General features: G+C 47.1%; 1 protein-coding gene across 3 annotated transcripts in view; it reads left to right on the forward strand.

Annotated features, from left to right (window-relative positions):
• Positions 1–24409, forward strand: part of FGF12 (fibroblast growth factor 12) — a 219112-nt gene that overhangs the window by 111117 nt on the left and 83586 nt on the right. Inside the window, exon 1 of one of the 3 annotated variants that reach the window (XM_054639615.2) lies at positions 9664–10506. The exons of the other annotated variants lie outside the window; for them this stretch is intronic. Coding sequence (XP_054495590.1) covers positions 10308–10506 — 199 coding nt within the window. The 5' untranslated portion in view covers positions 9664–10307. Of the gene's footprint in view, positions 1–9663; positions 10507–24409 lie in introns of those variants that run through there. 3 annotated transcript variants of the gene reach the window in all.

Below are 24409 nucleotides of genomic sequence, written 5' to 3' on the forward strand. Positions count from 1 at the left end.
CCCTGCTCTGGGGCAGGAGTGCCCAGGGGCTCCTGTAAAAGCTCTGGGGGCAGCTGGCAAGGATGAGCCATAGACAATGTGCTGGGTGCCACAGCTGGCAGCTGACACTGCCCATAGGGTGGTGGGAGGGCAGCATTTCCACCTTTGCAGCCTTCTTTGTGGGAATAGAAAGGGAAGCTCAGGGGATCCTGTCCTCTCGTCCTGTAGGACCCAGCAGCATTCACCAGGGAATGCTTTAGATCATGACTATATGGGTAAGCAGGGTCTGTTGCCTGTTTCTCCATGACTCACAGAAGGCATTGCTCTCTCTGCTTAATTCCACTGTTTTACTGGGGTAGTCTCCAGACACCAGGTCCAATAGTGACCTGTTTGTAGCAGGCTCCAGCAGCCTTTTAGCAGAATATTTTTTTCCTGTTTGTGATGGAGACCAAAGGGACACTAACTCTGTCCCTGAAGTGAGAAAAGATTGTGCATGTGAAGGGGGAGGGCAGACAAGCATGGCCAGAGAGGAGGATCAGAATTGCTTGTACAGGAATTCCTTGTCCAAGATAGAAGCTGTAGAGGCGTCATGAGTAAAGGATGCAAGGAAAAGGGGTTGCCCTTGTCCAAAAGCTGTTCTTGCAAAGCCCTAGAAGAGCCATAGAAAGTGGTCAGAACAGCTATTGCATCTTCTGCTTTAGGCACTTCAGGAGTTCAGCAGTCTGAGAGCAGAAAAAGCAGGAACTGTAATTCATGTCAGAGACACATATGAGTGGTACAGGCTGGGAGGCTGTGATGGATGCATCAAGAAGGAGCAGCCAAACAATCAGCAGAGGTGCTTTTTCCATTGAAAAATGCCACTTTGTCAACACTGTGCAAGGGAGAAAGGAAATAATCATTTCAGAAGAGTGTGTTGTGCAGGGGTTTCAGTGCCAAGTTTCATGCCACTCCTCTGCCTACTGCAAAAGCAGAGACTTGGTCTGAACAGTGGTGAGACCACCACTTCTACCACATCAGTGTGCTTTCCTCTCTTCTGGCATTTCATAGTGAGCTCCAAAAGGTCTCTTTTTCATTTCACGTGGGGAAGAAACACAACTGTGAATGCAAGATTTTCTGCAGGGTAGATTTCTGTTCATCTTAGCTCTAATACCGACTGGTGCTGGGTGAGTGTCAGAAGCCAGGCAGAAGGGACCAGTTGTGATTATGAGTCTGGTCTCCACCATGACTCAAATCAGGACTGCACCAAGCAAGCCCAGTAAGTCCTGTGTGGCAGGCATAATCAATAGGGCAAGAAACTTGTAGCTAAGTGGGATTTGGACTGGATGTTAGAAGTAGCCTTTCTCAGCTGATGGTGGTAGAGAGCCACATTCCTAAGGGAGCTGTGGGACTTACAGTGCTGCAGGTGCTTGATCAGAGATCAGACCATCAGACAAGCCTTGTCAGTGATGATGAAGGTACTGCTGGCTCAGTACATGGGTGACTTCTCCAGGGTCCTTTGTACCCTGTGCCCTGTGATATCAGCTCATCTATTTTTGAAAGAGGTTGGCTCTTAGGGTGAAATGATAGCAAATCCATCACAACTCTTGCCATGTTGTTCTCTTGATGGATTACCTTTGATATTAACAATAAACATGAGCCTTGCCTTGACTTACTGCCTCCAGATTTCACTCTGACTTTGCTGGATTGAGACAGTCCCTCCTTTCAAAAATGTTCTTACTGAGAGGTGAGAGATTTATCAGTCAGGGCTAAGTTTTCTCTGTCATTTACTTGGATATCGAGGCTCTCAACCATTTGTCTTTTGTGGCCAGATTTTCAGCAACACCAAACTATTAATGGCCACAGTATTAACAGGCTGAATACAGGCGAGTACCAAGAGCATTTTCAAGAGTGGCCCCATGTGAATCCCTGTAGATGTGCTATTACTGCAACCAAGAGACCAAACTGCTCATGTCCTTTACTATATCCTTATTCTTTGTAGTCCTCAGACCATCTTTTTTCTGCCACTTCTGAAGCATGGTAACCAGACTTCATGACTTGTGATACTGGTGTTTGCTGCACTGGTACAAATGTGTTTGTACAAATTTGGTAAAATGAGCATTGCTCATTTTTCTCCCTATTGCTCCATCTGTGTATGCATGGGCTTGGGTTCTCCTAGCTGCAGTTCTGTGTAGAAAGAAAGCTCCTCTTAGCTGTATCTCTCTCATGGTTCCCAATTCCCAGAGTCACTGCTTTCTGAGGAAAAAAATTGCCCAGTCTTGAAGTAATACAGACTTCACAATTTATCCTCAGAGATTTGATCTGTCTGTGTTAAAAGGATACTTGCTTCTATGAACTCAGTTTCCATGTCAGTTCAGTTTATTCTCTTCACCAGACTTACTGCGATCCTTAATTACTACTGCATTAGGCTTTGTATCCTTGGCAAACTTAGATTTCCTTCCAGACCACTGATATCTTTATTGGTGTCTGGATTGCAGCAGCTCTCAGAGTCCAGGGAAAGAGGACATGGGATTTCATTTTGCTGGAGAGATAGAGGAGTTGATTTATTGCTGGAGAGGGAAATAAATTACAATGCAAATAGCAAGAGGTGTGCTTGTAAGCCAGGGGTTTGTGGGGGAAGCAATGCATTCACCCAGATCCTTTTTACCCAGCACTTTAGGTCATCAGGGGATGAGGGAGTCTTCAGACCTTGTCCTAGCTGCATGACAACTGTAATCTCACAATTACTTTTAGTGTTGAATATGCTCTTGCAGTATGCAGGAGAAATAAGCAGGTTTTGTTAAGTGAGATGCAATCTGAATGCATGTAACTTCAGAGGCATCCTTAGGGCAGGATTAATGTCCCAGCACTCCTGGACTGCAGAGCTGGATGGCAGTGGGAGTACCAGGTCTTGCCAGAGCTGCTGCTTTTCTTTTGAGCTCTCCAGACTGGAATGCTTTGCTGAGTGGCAGAGCAGTGGGCTGCCCCAGTGAAGCATTGCTGACCTGACCCAGCAGGATTTGAGATTTGACCTAGCTCAGGCTGCAAATCCTGGCCTTGTGGATTTGGAGGCTGGATGAAGGGATGAGCAAAGTGTGGGTTTAGGGAACTTTCCATGGCTTCTTTAGGTCTGTCAGAATCCATTATGTGCAGATAGAGAGATTTACAGGTCTGGAGGAAGTTTGATATTTCTCTTGGGAGCTTCTGGCTCTTCCTCCCCCTCTTGACCTATGCCAGTGCTACAAAGGTGCAATAAGGAGGTGGATCTTCAGTCTCCAAGCCTTGACCTGCTGTGGAGCAGATGGTCCCACAGCCCTGCTGGAGGAGCACAATAGGGGTTTCACTCTCCCTCCCTCCTTTTTTATCATTCTCAATCACATAATCGGGTTGGTTTGCCTCAGCCAAGATCTAATCAGGAAGGATCTCTTTGACTTTCAGCAAAGTCAGCTTGATGGAAACTTTAAATTGAAAGGCTTTTCCTGACACACTTGAAGATGGTTTTGGTTGAAATTGGTGTCTGGCTGCATGGTTACAACATGAGGAGTTTTCCTTCCTCTCAGGGAGAGGGAGAAGTTTGGGCAGCCTCTCAGGCCTCCTGAACCCAGGGGCTTGGAGGCCCTGAGCCTGGAGCTGCACTGTGGGGTTTCACTCCCCTCTCTACCCAGACCACACCTTCATGCAGGTGACATGTAAATCCAGTCACAACCATGTTCAGTGTCCATGGGACCTGGGCATCTCTGACATTATTGAAACTGTAGGCCAAAATGGGCTACAGGTTGTCATCAAATAGGATGTACAGAGAACAGTGGGGATGGCTGACCTCTCCTAGGGAGAAGAGTGGGAATTGTCTGTTCCTAAAAGCGCTGCTATCCTGAGGTGTGGGGACTGAGTCTCTGCTCTAGACAGAGGAGCATGATGTGTGTGTATTCAGCCTCAGGCTCAGTGGTGGCTATTCCACCTATTTCATGTCAAGCTTTTGCTCTGCATTGAAAGCACAAGGGATGTGGTCTTTTTCTAGCACACTGTGAATGCAGATGCAAGACCTGGAGTGAAATGTCAGGTCCACGCTTTACTTTCTTCTTACAGGTTCCTGTGGCTTAAGGCTATTTGACAGGTAGGCATAGGTGAAAAATCCCTAAGGAAATGAATGGTGGGAGTTGCTGGGTGTTGGGAGAACCCCAGTGAGGAAGAAGAGGTAGAGGGAGGAAGAAAGGAAGAGAGGCAGTTGTCTGTCCTGTCTTTTAAATTCTCTAGTACAGGCAAGAATACTTGAGTTTTCTTTCCAGATGTGTAGGTGGGTGTTTCTAAGCCTAGAGCAGCTGGTTGTCTGTGTGCCACTGGCTCAGCAAGGGTGGGCTCTTGGCTCTGCCTTGAACAAGGTGACCTGCAAGCAGAATGTCCATCCTTTCATTACTCCTTGATGGGAGATCCTTCAGCAAGGCCTTGGTCCTGCACTGCCCTTATGACTGAAGTGCTGTGTGGGAGCTGTCACTGGGCAGGTGTTTGCAGGCCCTTTTTCTTGGACTCCTGCCACTCAGGAAGCCACAAATGAAGTGTATCACTGCAAGGACAGCAGCTTTTCATGTCCTGATCCCATTGGGGAAGGCAATGATAGAATGATTGATGAACAGGGCTGTTGGGCTGAGGTGATGAAAACAGATTTGTGATGAACCCACCTTGAACAAGCCCCAGGTCTGGCTATGGCATGTGGGACAGGCACTGACCTGTCTGCAGGGAGGTCTCTATATGTGGGAACAGTTTGAGATGCTCCCTGCTACTGCTCCTTTTCAGGCTTCATTTCAGGGAAATGATCCCAGCAGGTGTTTCCAGAACCCTGGAGACAAAAGTCTATTCATCCATACAGGAGGCTTCTTAAAGAAAAATGCTTCACAACACTTTCATTTCTAGACAGCCTGAGTTCCCTTCAGTGAGGTGAAGCTTTCTTGTGTTGCCCTGCCTGCATCTCATATAGGCAACCAGTCAACAAGGAGAAATAAAAGCTTCTGCTAAGTAGAAAACCTTCTCTTAAAAAGGGGGAAAAAAAGTGAATTTATAAAATCCTAGCAGAATTATTTATTTTTCTAGCTGCAGTTGGTTTTGCTGTATTGGTACTTCTTGTGGCCTGCCTTTTGCAGTAGTGGTTTCATTCTGCAGTGTGCCAGCTGTGTACCTGCCCTCACTTTAACACCTAGACAGGCCCAACTTCTCCCCAGGCTGGAGCTGGATTGAAAGACACCAGCTAAACTAATAAATACTTCTTGTGATGAGTTGCAAATTTTGTTTAATTGAATCTTTGAAGGCAAAAAAGGGAGTGAAGGGCCCATTAAATGAATTATTTCAATATAGCAATCAGGTGATGCAGGCTTTTTTGTGTTTATTAAAAGGCCAAGTCAGCTCTAAGCTCAGCTGTGCGAGAACAGCCCAGAAAGCCGGCCAGTTCTTGTACTCTGCTGCTGTTCAAGGGCCAGATCTCTCTCCCTGAATAGCATATTTAAAGTGGCCATGTGAATTCTTATTAGGCATCCAAACATAGATACAAACTCATGCATTGTAAACAGAATTACCCTGCACAGAAACCGAGCAAAATGCAGTAAGGTCTTGTCTTTTCTTTATCAGGTTACCCAGGCATGGTTTTTTTTTCAAAAAGTCCGCCCACGCAGAGAGACTGGGGAATGCCAAAGCTGCATGAATTTTAATTATGCTAGATATGCAACAAGGGGCTACCTTGTAGAGAATAAAGTTAATAAAACATGGATATGGGCTTAATTCTGCTTAATAAGCAGCCCTGGCAATGCACATTTTAGATGTAATTTACACAGCGTGGAAATTTGGTACAATTCTTAAGAGGTGTCTGCATGCAGACTTTCAAACTCAACAGTGCCTTCCTATTGGAAGAGATTTGTTGCTATGCTGCTGTAAAATGGTGAATTAGGCCATTCATAATTATTGGCCAGAGATGGGAGTCTTTCTTTTTTTCCCATTCAACTACAGCAACGTGCACACACATTTTAAAGTGGTATTAAATGTAAATCTCTTCCTTAATTTTCATGTATGCATTTTCAGTAGCTCTGCAGATAAAATAGCAGAAAAACCCCTGCATATGTTTGTATCTGTAGTTAGCTCTATATGTACAGAATTAGTAAAACAGAGATATGCCTAATGACTGAATCTACAGAACACAGCCCATGGCTTTTGAAGGCTCTATGAAAAATAAACAGGATATTCTGTTAGCAACCCTGCGGGAATTATTGCACTTCACTAAGGAAAGATGCCAATAACCTCCGTTTTGACCTAGATAGATCATTCTGTTTAGGAAGGTAAGGGAATGCAATTCTAGATCTCTTCTCTGCTCAAGTCACCAGAGCCCTGAAATTCAGCCAGGCATTCATTTTAAACCTCAGCACTAAGGACAGAAGAGTTTATTTATCAAGAGAGTGAAACCTCAAAAATGGTAGTGTCTTGAAATATTGATATTGGTCATGCAGAGGCTTCTGTATGTTTGGGGTGGGGATATTTAGTGAGCACAGTGAGTCTAACCCTCTGCCCGTTCCTCTGTGCCAGATGGGGTCTTGCTCCACAAACTGCAGGAGGAGCACTGGCATATCTCTCCAATATCATCAAAACAGTCTGTCTTGGTTATTTTATGAATTGGTGCTACTCTTGCATTCTGTTTTTCATAGGGTGCACTGTGCAGCTTTGCAGAGTAGTACTGAAGTGAGGAGGAAGCCCAGAGAGAAGGGGCATGCCAGAAAAATTGCCATAATAACTATATAATATAGATATTATTTTATATAAAAATATGTTTTAAAATTATGTTCCTTAAGGAAAAATGCCATATTGGCCCAGTTTGCTCAAACAATTCAGCTTCCATTGGTAGTAATGAAGGCAGCCTGTGAATCTCACAGGGGCTGGTTGATTTGGAACAGTGTAGGCTGCACAACCCTCAAAGAGGAGTAGCTGATACGGATGAAAATGGAAGATGTTTTGAGCCCTGTTTACCCAAATGGAAGTTGAAGGAGAGAACTTTTACTGTTAGAGATGAAAGCAACATGGAGGCTTTTCTGTTTCACCTGGCAGCCCACCAAAAGTAATGTTTCACTGGTGAGAATGACAGTGCAGGAGCATGATGAGACTGGCCTTCCATTCTCCAGCTCAAGACTACTCTGAGCTTCCTTGGTGTTTATAAAAGCTTGGGCTCTTCAGAAAGTTTTGTGAAGCTGGGGTGTGATTTGACCCGTGCAGATGTACGTCAGGAATGTCACCAGGAGCTCATGGCACTGTGCCCGTGTTCAGAACCAAACCCTGTGGACTCCTTGGCCATCTGTAGATAAAGGCAGACCTGCATGTTGGCAAATGCAACACTACATTCAGTTTCACAGGCTCTGGCTTAATTTTATTCAGTCACTGCAGAAGCAGGAAAGACCTGGGAGAAGCCTTTCTTCCTAAGAGTTGCAGCAACTCTCTTTTCAGATCCACAAATCATCAGGAAAAAAAAAATACTGTGACCGACTTTATCACTGATTATGATCATTTTTAGGTGCAGAGCTGCTGCTCTGAGTTTACAGCTACACAACAAAACAAATTAGTTGCACGTCAAAATAACTGGAACTTATCTAATGTGGAGTGGATAAACTGGCATTTTTTCACCAAACTTGAAGACTACAGGCAAAAAAAGTATCTTTATATATAGATGGAAAATCTGTTTCTTGAGAAGATATGAAGATATGCTCATAGCCTTTGAAGATGAAGCTTTGGATAATTCACTGGCATTTCAGACAGTGATTCTCTGATTGCAAACAGCTTTCTTTAGGCCATGCCTGTACCTTGTACTGCAATAATTCTTTGATGTCAAGTGAAATAATCCGATAGAGAAAATTAAAATCTGAAGCATTTTAGCTACAGGAAAGGGAAGAAAAATCTTTATTGATTGGGATGGTGAAATCTGCTCAAAAAAAGTTGGCAGTAGTTAAAAAGAGATCAACAGCCTGGAGAACCTGATTCCACCTTGTTTTGGTATGCATAGAGACTAAGAGTAAAAATCAGGAAGTAATGCCAGAATTTAATCATTATGGACATAGTGGGTGGTTGTTTCAGTTGTCTTTTCCTCCCTATACATTATAATAATTTAGAGCTGAAATCTAGAGGTGAAGAATTCAGAAAATTTTTAGAACTTAGAAGTGAAGTAGTTAAAAAGATTATTTTGCTAAATCTGGTAATTCCTAGGGTGTGTTACCAACTGGTCTAAAATGCTCTTGTCAGCTGCAAACATGCATCACCCCTACACCTTCAGGACTGGCTTAATCCCGTCCTGCCATTGTTACTCGCCAAAGTGTAGCAGTGTCCTCCCTTCCCAGCCGAGATCCCCTCTCCCTCCACCCCGACGCCTGTGCGCTCCCCTAGGGGTCTTGCTCGTCACCTAACTAACCTGGCGGCTACCATCGCTACCTGTTACTTGAACCTGAAATCCGGAGAGCACCGTCCTTGTGCAGCAGCAGTTACTTCTCTGGATAACCAGAGATGTATCTCCACCTTCAGTTTTTTTCGGTGCGGTTTTGTGGCTGGAGACGTGCGGGAGCCAGCCCAGCACCTGCTGATGGCGGTGTGTGGTGGGACCGCTGTGGCCGGGGGCAGCCGGTTCCACCACCCGCTCCTCGGCCGAGGAACCGGCCCCCGGCAGGGCAGCCCTCGGGATGCCGGGGCTGTCCCTTCTCTCTGCTTCCACGGAGAGGCAGGAAAAGCCACGGACACGCTCGGCTGCCGAGGCTGGGTGCTCGGGCGTCGACAGCAGTGGCCAGGGAGGCAGCCGGGTGGCTGCACGAGTGGCAGGCGGCTCCGCCGGGGGGCTGCGGTCCCGGGGAAGCCCGGCTGCCGGCGGGGGCGGCGGGTCTGCCCGGGCGGAGGGGCAGAGCCGCCGCGGAGCTGCAATTGCCTCGCTTTGCCTGCGCGATATTTCTCATCCAAACCTCGATCACGTAGGATTGCGTAGAAGAGGCCGAGCGGGAGCAGCTGCAATTCTCTCTGAGCCCGAAGCCCGGAGCCCGGCTCCTGCCCGGCCGCCGCGGGGCTGCGGGGCTCCCCGCCGCCTTGGCAACAGCCCTGCGCAGCGTGGGCGTCCGGGGGGGCTTCCCCGGCCCCTCCCTCCCCTCTCCTCCCCCCTCCTCTCCTCGCCTCCCCCCTCCCGGCTCGGGCAGGAGGATGCAGGCGGGAAGCGGGCGCGGCTCGGCTCCTCCTCGCCCCGCCGCCGTCGGGCGGCACCGCGGAGCATCCTGAGCCCCGCACGGAGCAGCAGCAGCAGCAGTGGCAGCCGCACCCCCCCGCCCTTCTCCTCCTCCACCTCCTCCCCGCCTTGCATCGCTCCTCCCGCCGCCGTCCCCGCCGCGGCAGCCGGGCCCGGGGCCGCCCCGGTGCCGAGTGCTCGGCGGCCGCCCGGTCGGCCGGACGATGTGGGTTGCTGCCGTCGGGGAGAGCCGGTGCCGGGGCAGAGGCGGCGAGCAGGGCAGGAGAAGCTGCGCCAGCCATGGCGCTGTGAGCCCGGGGCGCCGAGCTGCGGCGATGTGAGCCCGCACTCGCGGCCGGGCGCTTCTTTTTTTTTTTTTTTTTTTTTTTTTTTTTTTTTTTTTAAGAATTTAATTTTTTCGCCTTCTTTTTAATTTGTTTGTTGGCCTGCTGCTTTTTCCCGTGGCTGCTTTTTCCTTCCCCTCCCGCCCTCTCTGAGAGCAGAGTGGGTAGGGGGGGAGAGGAGAAAGAGGAGGAGTGCGAACAGAAATGCAGCGCGGCTCTCCCTGAGCCCGGCCGCGGAGCCGCGTCCATGTGCGCGCCCTGCCGCGCAGCGCCTCGGAGCCACCGCGCCGGGGCCGGGGCTGCCCGCGGCCCGAGGGGTCTCTGACTCATCCCACAGCCCCTCGCCGGAGGGCGGCCGGAGGGAGGAAGCGCCGCCGCCTGCGCCCGGGCGGAGCGGAGCGGGACCGCGCCGCAGGGACCCGCGGATCCTCCGCGTTCCCCTATCCTTTGGACACAGCGGACACCTTCGCCAGCGGGGCGGCCGCTCCCGGATCTACGCGGCGCAACCAGTTCGGCCGGGGGTCTCGCCGACGGCCGCCCGCGCCGGGATTTGCGCTCCCCGGGGACAGACCCATGGGCGGCGGGGTCCGGCGTCCAGCCATGGTTGTTAGCCCGGGCGCCCTGCTCCGCCTGGCCGGCTGAGCCCTCCCCGGCGCCGGGACTCGGGGCTGCAGCGCGTTCAGCGGGTCGTTCCCGTCCCCGGTCCCCGCGGGGCGCGGCGGCGGCTCGGCCCCAGCGCGCCCGGGCGGCGCACCCCGGAGCGGAGCGGCGCGGGGGGCCCATGAGCGGCGATGGCAGCGGCTATCGCCAGCTCGCTGATCCGGCAGAAGCGGCAAGCGAGGGAGTCCAACAGCGACCGGGTGTCCGCCTCCAAGCGCCGCTCCAGCCCCAGCAAGGACGGGCGCTCCCTATGCGAGAGGCATGTCCTGGGGGTCTTCAGCAAAGTGCGCTTCTGCAGCGGCAGGAAAAGGCCGGTGAGGAGGAGACCGGGTGAGTACGGCGGGCCGGGGCCGTGGGAACCGCTTCGCGGGGATGGCTGCCCCGGGGCGCTCCCGGCACCGCCGGCTGCCGCCTGGGGACGAGGCTTGCTCCGAGCTGAACTTTGGCCTGGGTCCTGGCAGATCTCCTCCCCTGGTCTGATGGAATGGGTGGGCAGTGACCTGCTGCCAGCGTCCCTTCACGACTGTCCGAAGCGTGAGCATAGAGGGTCCTCTGAAAAGAGTGGCCCAGCGGTTTCATCTGTCGAAGCTTCACCCAGAGTTGTATTTTTCCACTTCCTCGTAGATAAGTTTTTTAAATAGTCTCTCATTTTCTGCATGGAGACAAGGAAATCGATAAACTGAGGATCAGTTAAAATTGTGGCCATTTGATTACTAAATCCATCAAGTGCTACTTCAAGAGCTGAGTTGTACAGGGAATTTCATCAGCTTAGAAAGCTTTCTTGATGGCAGCTGCAGTTACCCCTGATACTGAGTTTGTGAGGACCTAGAAATGCTCTTTAGGGTAGTCCTTTTTGTCTTTTTTCTTTTTATACTTTTATCCTTGTGTGTGCTCAGTCTTGGTTCCTTGTGAAGAACTTCACCCTAGTGTACACCCTAGTGCTCACATTCTCCCACGATGAAGTCCCACCACCCACAGTTTTAGTTCTGAGCATTGCTTTGGGTTCTCAGCTGTCCTTGGTAGGCGTGAGAACTCAGCACCTGACAAGAATAGGCCCTCCATAATTTCTGAGTGGAATTATGTCTTGCTTTATTATTTTACTGCTATAAGTCACCATAAAGGTAAGAAAACAGAAACTGATTTGAGAAGCTGCGGTGAAGATGTAATTTTCTCAGATGTTCTTCAGTATAATGATTAAAAAAGGGGGATACTCATTCACTTAGCCATTCAGGATGTACCATTAACCTGTGTATCCTCCTATGTTTTCCATAAACATTCGTATTATGTTTATTTATCAGTCTCTTCATGAAGCCCCTTCTCCACAGCTGAGGTCTGTTGGTAATGACTCTCCACCACGGTTTTGGAGGTAGCTAAGGCTGTTGTTATTGTCTACAGACTGATGTACATGACCTGGACTTATCTGAGCAAGAAAGGAAATGGGACAAAGCCTCTCACCATAGAAGGCCACTTCTGTCAGCACTGTTGTCAAACAAAGGGGAAAGAATATTTACTCTGGATTGCTGTCAGTGCTCCAGATTCACAGGCTGTGAGGCAGGGACCATACTTAGTTACAGGAATGCTTGAAGACTCAATGCATGGGTTAGGCTGTGCAAACCCATTTCTTTAATGGTCTGCTTTAAAGCAGGTATCACAAGAGGCTGTAAAATACTTAAAATATAGCGTGACTTGAAATATTCAAAGGGGAAAAGTTGCCTATCATTTTTTTCCTACTCAAGTTATGAGGAGTGATGGCTTGCTGTACTATCCTATATATTAGTTAATCTGGGAGCCAAGACTAGAACACAGCTCTTGCCCAAAAAATGTTGGCATTTTGTCTTGGGAATCACTCTTTGCAGGATCAAAAATGGGAACTGGGAGTCTTACTGATGTAATTTTTTATATTCCTCTTTTCTCTCCATCTTAATCTGCTATTAAGTGCAGTCTCCTAAGGATTGAAAGGGCTGGGAAGCGTAGATCTGTTAGCTAGATTTCAAGATGCTTTGTCTCATGAAAGTTTTAGTGACTTCCAGCAGGATGTGGTTGGGAAGGCTTTTTATTGGTCCTACCCCAGTGCTCCCAGCTACACAGGTCCAGTTCTGCTTCCTCGGACTCAGTAAATGCCTGTGAATAATCAATGAATTTTAAGAGTTCCCTCAACTTTCATGGCCTTTCATGCTGAGGAACATTTTTGATAACTTACAGGCAAGAGTGATTTTAGGAAATCTTTTTATTGACTTAGAAGGAGGATCAGTGCTACTCAGTGTTGTAAAAATAGAGCTGCTCAATCTTCAGAGCTGTCAGTCAATCGCTTGTAACCAGTATTGTATTCATCTTATAAAATCAGACAACCAGAGGAATTAAGTTGCTATGAAAAAAAAAATCTTAAGTGTGGTTTCCTAGGCTATGGACTGGGTCTTCTTTAGTTCCCTGCATCCATCTTTTAACAAGGGATTTATTTCACTGATACGTTGTATTCCTGGTCTTGGGCGCTCAGGAGCAGCATGCTACAGAGAGTCTGCTGCTGGCATTGTTTATTCAGGGGAGTGTATTGTGCCCAGATAACTTGCTCATTTCAGAATCCAGTTTCTGCACAGAAAATGACATGCAAATGAATTGAAAGTGGTTTAAAGAAATGTGCATACATTGTGCAGTGACCCACAACCCCAGTGATTATGCGTACTTAATGATATGCTGGTTCAGTAGTTTGCAAGTCACTGAAGGGAATGAGAGAAACACCCCTGTTCAAGAGGTACAGTTGTATTTGGAGATGATACATCTCGTTGAGTGCTAGGGGATCTCTCCTTATCTTTTTAAACATGACCTTGTCCTATGACTATGGGGAGTAACTGTCAAAATACTTTGAATTTACAAAGTGGTTTTCATCTATAGCACTCAACAAGCTCTACCAAATGGAGAGGATTCTTCCCATGTTACAGAAGGTGAGACCAACTCCAGCTATGGAGCAGTTACCTGACACAAAGACCTAATTCCCAATGCTGGGACCAGCAAGCCACACTTTGGGCCCTGCTGCCACTGAGCTCAGGATGCAGCACTGGAGGAGCTGCAGCTTGCACATTACACAGATAGAACTCTGGTGGAGGTTCATGTTCCCTTTGCTCCTTTCTTCTGTAAAGTAACTGTGTGAGCTTACATTGATTAAGTAAGCTGTTTAATACATGTTTTAATATGCAAACAGTGCTGTAACTAAAATATTCAGTAAAGACGTGGGTGAGCAGAGTTACTTGGCACTGGTTGGCACCTTGTGCTCCACTTTGCAGCCTGTGTGAAGTGAGAGTGACATACTCCTGCTCTTGTATGGGAAGGGAGAATTTGCACCCTGGAGCAGTTGAGTCTCGCATACTGGGCCTGAGTAGTCAGAGGTTTTGGCAGGCTATGGGGAACCAGATCCATGCAGGGATATCTTGTATAATCAAAGCTATCTGCTCCTGGGGAAAACAGACTGCAGAAACATCTCATTTGTTGGTTGCAATAGGGACTGTGTTGTAAAATGAGAACTAATTTTGTCTGTCTTTTCAATGGGCAAAAGCAGCTGTCTCACATGCACACTGCGTTCTTTTAGAGCTCTTGGATGTATTTTGCTCCAAGATGACTTACTAGTTTAAGATAGGCCAAATAAGGACACTGAGTGCTGTGGACTAAACTGAATATTTGGACACATGGGCTTAATCCCATTATTGTGACTTAATACAGGTCATTTGCTGCAATTGTGCATCTATAAATTATATATTTTGCTCTGAACCATAGTGACTTGATAGAGGATTCAAAAGACATTATTGTATGGCATGGCTTGTCAGTGCAGGTTCAAGAGGTGGATTCTTCCTCAGGCAGTGATGGATCCAAGAGTTGAGTGCAGGAGATGAGACAAGGAGCTCTCTCCATATGACTTCCCTGCCAACAAGGAGTTGAACCTTGAAGTACTTTCATCCCTTGGTGTCTGAATTAAAGCATCCAAGTGTGTCCCTCCTTCAGCTGTTTTATAGCAGTCTGAAAAGCCTGGGCTGGTGGGTTCAGCTTGTTTGTGAAAGCTGTCACTGTTGCTTCACCAGCCATCTTCTCAGGCAGAGCTCACCCCAGAGAGCTGGGGTAGAGGGGACCCTCCATCATGCCATGGCCACTGAACAGCAAAGCTGAGCAGTTTGGCAACCTTGCATGAAGGGAAACAGGCTAGAGCATCAGGCACAATATCTGAGGGGGTTGCTAGAAATTTTATCCAAGTGAAACCCACTGAAGGAGTGTTATTACTTGGGGAAATCATGTTTGAATTGAGGCAGCTTTGGGTCAGGCAATGCCAGGCACTGTGTAGCATTGTCTCAATCCCCTCAGATGTTGCTTTTATAGGTGAGTTACCAGCTCAGAATGCAGAGCTCATTCTCAAACAGGTTTTTCACCTCAGGGAAAAAAAAAAGTGTTTTTTTAATTCCCTTTTTTTCCTTGTTTGGTGCATACTTTGTGCTCTTCCAGGGAAAGATGCTTTTCCTTAAGGATATATAAAGGCTTCTCCCAAAGTGAAGGAAATGGCTTGCACATAGGAAAAAAGCAGTAACTTAAACCATGTTTTCCATTTGCTGTATCTCTCATTTTGAATAATAAATAGTGATTTGGAACTTAAAATATATGGATGTAGATATTTTTGCAGCAGTATAAGTAAAATATAAGGGCAACTTTAGTTGAAGGACATAGAAGGACTTTGTTCATTCAGAGATTCATTTAAAGCATTTGAGAAGTCTGTCATCTGCAAGCTGTTAAATTCCCCGACTTAAATCCTAAAGTCCTTTCTGATTTCATGCAGGGTGAAAATGATGATTGGAGCTCAGGGTAAAAACCACCTTTTTAGCTCATAGTCCTTGCCTGCTTTTGTGGAATAGTGCTCTCAGAACAGCTGTAATACCTGCCCAACCTGTGGGATTTGTCCACTTTGTTGCTACTGTCCGAATGCTGGCGGCATTACCCAGGGCATAGCTGCTCCCTGCAGGAGAGAATTCCCTCTGGATCCCAGCCCTTCTCTGTGTGTCCATGCATGTCTGGGTGTGTGCCCAGCCAAGGGGGGTCCATCACATTCTTCTCCCTGCTCCTCTGCAGAATTTGGTGCTGGGTTCTCTGTCTAAGAAGTGGCTGACAGGAATGGAAATGGCTGGAAATGTGACATCACCTGGACAGCAAGACCTCCTAGAAGTGCTAGCTGAGATGAGGGCATGGATGGCAAGTCTCCAGCCAGACATGAGCCTGGATAACACCAAGGGGAAGGGCACAACCCTGAGGGCATGCATCCTCCTTGGTGGGGCAGTGCTGTAAGCTCCTTCTGCACCACCCATGCTAATGAATGCCAACATAACCGGGAGAGGAAGGGGCTCCCTGCTGCTGCTGACAGCTTGGCTGATGGGTTTCATTTTACCCAGTTGATCCCCGGGGTTGGTATCACACACATTTGTCACTTGCAGGTGTGGTGATGTCATGGTGCATGGCTGTGCTCCATTACTGGGGTCAGATAGCAACTCCAAGCTCTCAGTGCCTAAAATCTGGGGAAGAGCTGCAGGTTCCTGGCTTTCTCCAGAGCATGGAAAACTCAGCTGCCAGCCTGCTTCCCAACACAGCTTATGGGTGAGCTTGTCAGTCAGTAAGCTGCTTCGGACTAGTTCTGGACCGAGTGTGCTTGATGCCAAGAAAATCCGTGGAAGTTATCCAAGCTCTGAGAGGGATGGATATCTTCTGTCCCCATGGCCTCAGGGGTAGCTGTGCTTGTGAGAGCAGTGGAAATTGTTAGCCAGCAGAGGCTCACCATTAGATCAATACAAATGATTGATTCCTCCGTCACCGGCCAAATGGGAGAGTCAGGGGAAAAAGTGGTTTGTGAGTGATTATTTCCCTTCACCATAAAAGATCCATATAAATCAATTTATCGTTGACTGATACAACTGTTGGGGTTTTTTTTTGGGGGGGGGGGGGGGATAATGGTGCAATTTCATTTAGAAGATTCTGATATGTGTATTTTTCTCTAACTTTCAGGTATTATTCTAAATGAAATGTTCCTTTGAAATATAAACCCAAAAGCTTGAGTTCCAAAAAAATACCAAAATGGAGACAAGGTTTTCTTTCTTCCTTACTTGCTTTGCTGAATTCAGCACAAATTTAGAATAATTCCAGTAGACCAGTTACTTCATATTTTAACAGATAAATTGCCTATTAACCAAAACAATCATCAGCTTGACTTGGGCAGTGAGGAGAGCAGAGCTGCCATGGGAGCTGATGAGACTGTTTGAGAGACAAACATAATCATGAGTCTCACTGTGGTGGAGCAAGTGCAAATGCAGTTGGGCTTATCTGTTTTCCTTCCTTCCCCTCCCAAAAAGGACTACCATGAACCACAGTGGCCAGGTAGGTGTTTGTTTCATTTGATCTATCCTTCTGAACAGTCATGTGCGTATTGCTTCTGAGATTTTTCTGCTCCTGCACACTTGAAACCAAGCTGTGATTTGTTATTAAAATCAAAGGAAGAATGTTATCAAGCAAAACATGTAAGAGATTGATATCCCTTTCATATTTGCAAGCTCCATGGCTTGGCAGAAGGTAACCAAGAACATAGACAAGAACAGGTTAGAGAAAGCAGCTCCAAAGAACTAACTTTTAAATAAAGACTAATCATTGAATACAGATACATTTTCGTATGTTTTGTCATAGTGTCATTGCCATGACTGCATTATTGTTGTGTCTTGATCTTGGAAATGTTTTGAGAAGTGACCTGCACTGAAGTCATCTTCTCCGTACCTGGACTGTACTTGCTGCAGTCTACTCTGTTCTCCTGTTTAATATGTGGTTCATCTCTATTCCCCAGCTAACACAAGATTTTTCATGTTAATGTATTATCCTTTCTGAGCATGAAGCTACTACACCTATTTTATCTTTGCCCTCTTCTGACATGTAGCAGAATCCTGAAATAACTCGGTCTTTCCAGAGGCTGGTTTTACTTTGCATCTCTCTTAGAAGCTGCAGGAGAACCATGGATGCACTCATGGGTGCCTCTCATCCAGCTTGCAGGAACTGGGGTTTTGTGCTTTGAGGGAGTCAATGCAGGGACTGAGTTTGTGCAGCATGGTCACAGGGCTGTAAGGCTACAGCTTCTTAACAGTACCTCTGAAAATAGCAGCTACAACACATTTCTAAAATGGTAAAGCAGAAGGCATCTTTCTTGAGAGCTGTGGAACACGACTGTGGGATTCACTGTTCAGGCAGACCACTCACTTTGGCTTTTCCAGCCCCCACGCTGCAGCTCAGACAAGTAACTGTGCTCGTTCTAGCACTGAAATGAGGCTTTCTGACACTCTGATGGAGCTTATGTGGCTGCTGAGAAAATGCACCTGGATGCAAGCTGGCACTTGTCAAACACCTCTTCTGTCCTGTGTTCATTCCAGAATGCCCTGGCTAAAGGTGACAGGGAGACAAGGCCACAGACCTGGAGGCAGGGTGGTGACCTGAGTCCTGAGCCTTTCCAGTCTTCTGGGAGGAGCTGTGGCTGGTTGCTGGTGTGATGAGGCTCCATGCAGCACCTCTGGGCATTTCTGCTCTCTGCCCTTTCCCTGTGGAGTGGGCTGCACCGGGAGATGAAGGTTAATGCTGGAAGCAGCAGCATCACAGAAGGGGTCTGTGCAGCTGTGTCGCTGCGTCTGCTCTGTGGCTTTGGGATTGTCATGAGGTGGTGACTGTTCCTCTGTGGTGGGGTGCCCACTGAGGAGATGCTGCCTGGGGTTCTGCAACTCTAGAGCTCTAAGTTTGGAAGACTGTTGAGCTCCTGTGTTCAACAGCAAGGGGGAGGTAGCAGTAGCAGCGCCTCTCCTGTCTTGGCAGCATGTGCACCTGTTGTACCTGAAGTTTTGTGTGGGAGGTGGAATTTTGTGCAATCCCGTCTGACTTGTATTGGTGCCCCCTCCTCCTGCAGTGTTACCAAGCACAAAAACAAACTCGATTTCCAACGGTGCTTGGCTGGCCCTGCTGTGTTCCTGAAGAGGAACCCTCAGCTGTGGACCTCTGGCACTTCACTGGCCAGAAGGTGGGCAGCTGTGGTAAAAGGAGAGGAGCAGGTATGCGGTCACCTGCCTGTGTTCCTTGTCTTTCTTCCTGGGACCTCTTCAGCACAATAGTTCTTGTTTGGAGTGTGCAGCTTCAGGGATAGATGTCAGAAAATGGCTGGTTGCCTCTCATGGAGGGGGCTGTACGTGAGGGTGAAGATCCAGGGCTAGGTACAGCCACTGCAGTGGTGGAGAGCATCCCACATCCTCTCACATCCCACATTCTCTCACATCCCACAGCAGCGTCTGTGGAGTGCTCTGTGCACTCCTGTCTCACCTTCCCTCCAGCAGCCTGCTCTGTTAAGGGCATATGTTACCTCCAGTGGACAGCTACATGCTGTGAACTGGCAAAATAACCACAGAGAGGCAATGTAATTCTGTTACTTGTGCCTCTTCCCTGGCTGAAACCTGATTGCAGTTATGATAAAGATAAAATCCCCCTCAAATGTTCCTTTCTTGAGATACTTAAGCATTTTGGATTGGAATGAAGGAAGAAAAGAGAGGTCTTGGGGTTAATAGAACATGCTCACTTAATTGATATTTATCTAGAATAGCATCGTTGGCTGTCTCCTCCCTTGTTGGCTGCACAGATAGTTTCTTTGCTTAGCAGTTGCCACCCATGTTTCCTCAGCTGCCAAATAAATACATTTCATTCATCCCCCAAAGCAAAACTGTTTGCAAAAGATCAAGTGGATGGGTCTGCTGCAAATGAGGCCAGGCTGCAAAAAGTCAGTCCACATTTTCCAGAACATTGAGAAGCAGTAGAAATTAGCAAAAAGACAGCTGGTTTTGGCTTCCAGCACCCAGCTTAGGGTTGGGTGTTGAAGGGTTCCCTGGGGTCTTGGGAACCACTGGGCTGCAGGAGATGCAGGGATCAGATGCTGGCAGGTGAGGGGCCTGGACCATCCACCTGCTCCGTAGCTGGTGGTTTTCTGGCACAGCTCCTGTAACTGGAGCTGGGGTGAGTCACTGGCTGCCTCTGGTATCGATCTGCAGCCCTCCCTGCGCTCATTCTGTGGTGATCAGCATCACACTCTGGCAGGGAGTGTCTGTTACTGGGGCTAAAAGGGCTGGCAGAGCGTGGGGTGTAACCAGTAATTTTCTACTGGCCTTTACAGTCAGGTGTGGTGCTCATCAGTATGGGCTCTGCCTGCTGGCAGGCACACAGCATCAGTACTGAAATATTTCTAAACGTTTCTTTTGGCTTTCATTTAATTTCATTCTGTGCCACTCCTACCCTCTTTGCTTCCATAAACATTTCTTCTTCTATTTTTCTTCCTGTATCTTCTTCTACTCTACTTTCTATTAAATAAATTCCAAGATTTTAGAGCCACGGCCCCATAGCAGCTCTCAAATGTTTAGCAAGCACCAAGTGAAGTTTTAGAACTTTCTGAGTACTCTTGGGCAGCTGGGGGAGCAGGAGCTTTGTTCAGAAACCTGTTGGAGAGGCAGATTTTCTGTTTTCACTCCATCTGCACTGTGTCATCCTCAGCACACGCATCCCTGGGGAGGGAGCTTACTGATTTCTCCTCTCTTCTGAGATGGCAGTTGGGTGGCAGGTGAACCTGCCTGTCTCACTGGAGTCCTGAGAGCTGCTTGATACCCGAAATCAGGTGTTTGTGCTGAGAGATGAGCAATAAAACATCATCATTATTTGAAACAGAGTTTAGTTGGAACTAAGTGGATGATCACTTTCTCACACCTGGAGCATTTTCATTAGTTTGAAGGAAACCTTTGGCTCTAATGGAAAATTAAAATCATTATGCAGATTAAAAAAAGGTATATTTTCACAAAGCAAAAGGAAAGAACTTCAAGTCATATGGTGGAATTTTGGCCATTTTTAGCATGATCTTACTCTTTGAAGTATAATATTTCAGAATGGCATAAGCAGCACATTTTCATTATGCATTTGGGTGTTGTATAAGATTTGTTGAAATTTAGTAACAGCACTGTTTTGAGTCAAAAATGCTTCCAGACTGCTACAGAAATGCTTAAGCTGCACTAGTGCAGTGAGCAAAAAATATTCTTGTAATACAACTCGACTGATTCAAGCTTTAATTTCTTCCACATCACAGGCTCATTACCTGTTAAATAAAGGAGTTTCACGTGCTCATCCCATTGGAAAATGCTGTAAGATTGCTTGAGGAATACTGTAGCAAAAGAAGATGTTATCACTTGGCACTATTTAAAGCTTGCAGAATGACACTGGGACCCAAATTTTTCCCTGAGTTGTTATCCAGTGATTATGCAGGGCTGTAGGGGGATAGAATATGAAAAAATAAAGATAGTGTAGAAAGTAATCTTACCCCTAAGGAGTTGCAGCTGGGCCAATTATCAAAGATTAGGAACAGACCTGACTTTAACAGGCCACAGCTGTGACCAATGTGAAGAAGATGCTATAAAAGAGTAGGGTGGCTCATTGAGTAGGGCAACTGGAGTCAGTTGGCTGCTTTGTGAAGAAGAAACAGTCAGTGCTCTTGGGAGCTGCCCATGAGAAACACCAAGGAAGCAGGAAACCTTTGTGATAAGGAGACAACAGTATGGAGCCCCTGCAATAAGATGACAACATAGGGCACTTGTGTGAGCTGGTGCTGGTAGGACCAGGTACCTTCCCTGAGACTGATAGTATCTGAAGTGATTAGTTTCTCCTCAGTGCTTGTTGGTAGTATGTTCTGTCCTTTTTCTATTTTAATGAATTTACTATTCTAGGCATTCAGAGCAGAGTGGAAGTTTGATGTGGTTGTTTCCATGGTATATTTTGTTTGTGTGAGAGACTTCTCGGTGTTTCTGCAGTATTTCAGTCCTGCTGGATTGATGGGGAAGTGGAGAGATTTAGCATCTGAGAATAGCATAAATCCCAGCACTGTGGCAGGATGGTGTCTGCCCTGCTCACATGAGCACTGTTAGTGATGAGGTGCCTTGCATGGGGCACTTCAAGGTGAGCAGAGATGGGGACTCTATTGTGGAGTCTCTCAAAAACTTGGAGTACAGAATGTGCTAATGCCACCAAGTCATGGTCACCCAGCAGCAGGGCTGAAAGGGACCCTCACTGTTGATTAGTCTAGATGTGCAGTCCTATGCTGATTCCAGATGTGCATTCCTTAGAAGGATGTTCTTAAACTTGTTTTTTGCATCCTCCCAGAGAGAAAATTCTGGGCAGAATGTCCTAATATCCAAACCACATCTCTGTAGGAAACCAGGAAGAAATCTGATAAACGAAGTTTTATATTGCATTTTGGAGTCAAGAGAACAAAATAAAATCTTCCTAACTGTTCACATGGCAGAGCACTGCCACAACATTCCCCAGGGTTTCTGAGCCATCAAACAAGTCCTTAGGATGGGTCTGACACGTAGCTCTGTCTGAAACCTTCTCTCTGGGAAGCTGCAGGCCAAGAGGTGCTGCAAGCATGGCAAAGATGACATTGCTGCTTTTCAGTTTCTCCTCCTGTCAGCTCGAGGCAGCAAAGCAAGCAGCTTCTGCAGACATCCTCTGAGCTCTCCTTTCCACCTCTTTTAGCATAACATATGTGGGAATATACCCCTTCTTCTCTGGTATGAGCTTTGGGCTCAGTCATCCTGAAAGCTCTGCAGTGTGGGTGTTCCCATTTGTTAAATCCTCACGCAGCTCTTGAGCTCCCATTGCTGGCATGGGGAAAATCAGGATTTTACTCCCCATGTTTCCCCTTTGTGGGTGTTGACTCAGGAGCTGGCACAGCCCAGGGGGCCAGGGAGTGCCACACTTGGTGGGTTCCTGAGACACACCTGCACCCAGATGAAATGTGCTCAGTGGCTGTGGGCTCACACATAATATTTATGCTCTCCTCTGTTTCACTCTAGGTGAATATGCTGTAATTTTGGCTAATTACACAATATGTCAGGAATAATTGCAGGGTGTTCCTCAAAATAAATAATACATTTTGTATGCTCTGCTATCCATACTTATGAGCAGGCTTTAACCTTCAGTAGCCAAGGCATTAACTGTACTGGAAAATGACAGCTTAGGAGCTGTAGCTACAACTTATTTTGCATTAAATTTCTATTTTTTTTTAATTCCTTTACCTGAAAAAGCTTATCCTGCATAAATTCTGGAACAGCATTACATCTCTTCTGTATGCCTTTTGTTCCTGCCTGGCTTTGGTTTTATCATCAGAGCTGGAGTCAATACAGGTGTAGAAAATTGCTCTTGAAAGGGAAATGTTTTGAAATTTTGTCTGCTGCTAAAACACACTGGATCAACAAAGCAACATAAACCATGTCCTGGGGGAGGCAAAGACAAACGTGGCAGTGAACTGTATGAAGAATTGGGTTTTCTTAGTTCTCTGGTCAAAGAAAAGAAGTTTCTGGGGAGAAGAGTATTCAGACTCAATGCAGTATTTCATTGTACTTAAAATGAAACTTTGGATTTAATCTCTGGCTTTGTTAACATTTTTTTCATTACATTTCCAAAGAAAATATGATGTCCAAAGAAAAAAATGGAAACTTGTACTCTTTTCAGACCTCTCTTTTTTTCTGTTAGTGAGATGGAGTTTGTATATAGCTTTATCTGCTCTTACTCTGAACTTTTCAGCAAAATATTCAGCTAGACAGTTTTACACAGAAGTAGTCAGCAATTCTGTGCCAGGATACCTGGTGGCAGGTGGGCCATCAGGTCTCATCCACTTTTTGTCCCACTGTTTCACCTGCAGTGATCTTCTGGTTCTTCTTTGGCCCTGCAGTGCTGTGATGGCTGTTTTGTCCTTGGTGTTTGTGCAGAGTGGATAGCTCATGTGTCATGTACATTAGTTTGGTGTTTGCCTTCTGCAAAAACTCATCCACAACTTCATACCTCATTATCCTTGAGCTGTTGACCTTAGGTGGCTGTCACATGGAATCCAGTTCTTGAAGAGTGGGTGAGATGCAGGGTGACTTCTTTACTTTCTAACATCCATAGGCTGTCCTAAGACCATCCACAGAGATGTAGCAGTGATTCCATGTGGCACCCCTAGTTTTCAATGCTTTATATGACTAATTTCTCTGCCCCTTACATCAGACTTGTATTAACATCCCTGTAAAGCTGATTCCTGGATATGGGAGGGCCTGCATAAATGCCGTGGATGTGCAATCACATCATTTCCACCTACTCTACAAGTGAGAAATAAGACTTCCCTGGAGGGACTCATCTTGGTTAGAGCAAAGCAGGCATCGTGGAGGGGTGCAGGCAGGCAGCTGTGCTCCATGCTGGAGAGATAATTAGTATTCCTCCTGGCAGGCTCCAGCTCAGGGAAGGAAATCACTTCTGTGGATGCTCTTTTTGCCTACAAGGTGCCATTCTGCTCTAGTGACTCAGTGATGGTGACAGGAGGCAATTGCACTGATGGTGCTGTCATCAGCTTGAGCCCATCATCCCTCTGAGTTAGGGAAATGTCATTTTTGGAAGCATGTCCTTCAAACAGAGAGGCCACCCCTGCCAGCACAGCCCATTATTACATGTAGTGCATCCTGGAAACACCAGTTGTTTCTCTGTAGTTATTAGCCCTGGGTGGGGATTCACACTTGAGATGAGTAAATACACGAGTGAACCATGCAGCCCTGTTGTCCCAGAGCCATCTTCTTCTCCAGATGAATGCTTTGTAATTGGAGGGTGACACTATCCCTGTAATCATGTTAAACTGAAGCTGGGTATGGCCTTTGTTCTGCCATACAGAACAGAGGGAAAGGAGCTGGGATTGACTGTTTTGAGGCCCCCAAAACCATAGATCTGAGCAAATCTTGATGTCAGTAAGTCTGTTTCCATCTCTCCATTCTACTCATAGGCTCAGTGATGTGTTAAGCCAAATGGCTGCACCTAAACTAGAGGGGTTCATGGCAGCTTTGCAAGGTGGGGCTGGATGCCTGGCTTTGCTACAGAGCTCCCTAATGTTTGGGCAGCTGTTATTACCCACCGTGACTGGACCTGTGTGCAGGCAGCCTGAGGAGACATCCAGATAAACACAAATGCTCCCCTGTGTCGCTCACTTCCCTTGGCTCTGCAGTTCTTTTGCCCTCTCCCTGCCTGTTACTCAGGATGCTACAGGCAGCATTGCCCAGGCCATCCTGGCCACCTGTTTGTAGGCTTCCTCAAGGAATAGCCGTCCTTCAGCTCCAAACAATTGTGCTGAGTTTAGTGACAGAAG

The sequence above is a fragment of the Agelaius phoeniceus genome, chromosome 10 (assembly GCF_051311805.1).
Source record: "Agelaius phoeniceus isolate bAgePho1 chromosome 10, bAgePho1.hap1, whole genome shotgun sequence".
Taxonomy (NCBI): domain Eukaryota; kingdom Metazoa; phylum Chordata; class Aves; order Passeriformes; family Icteridae; genus Agelaius; species Agelaius phoeniceus.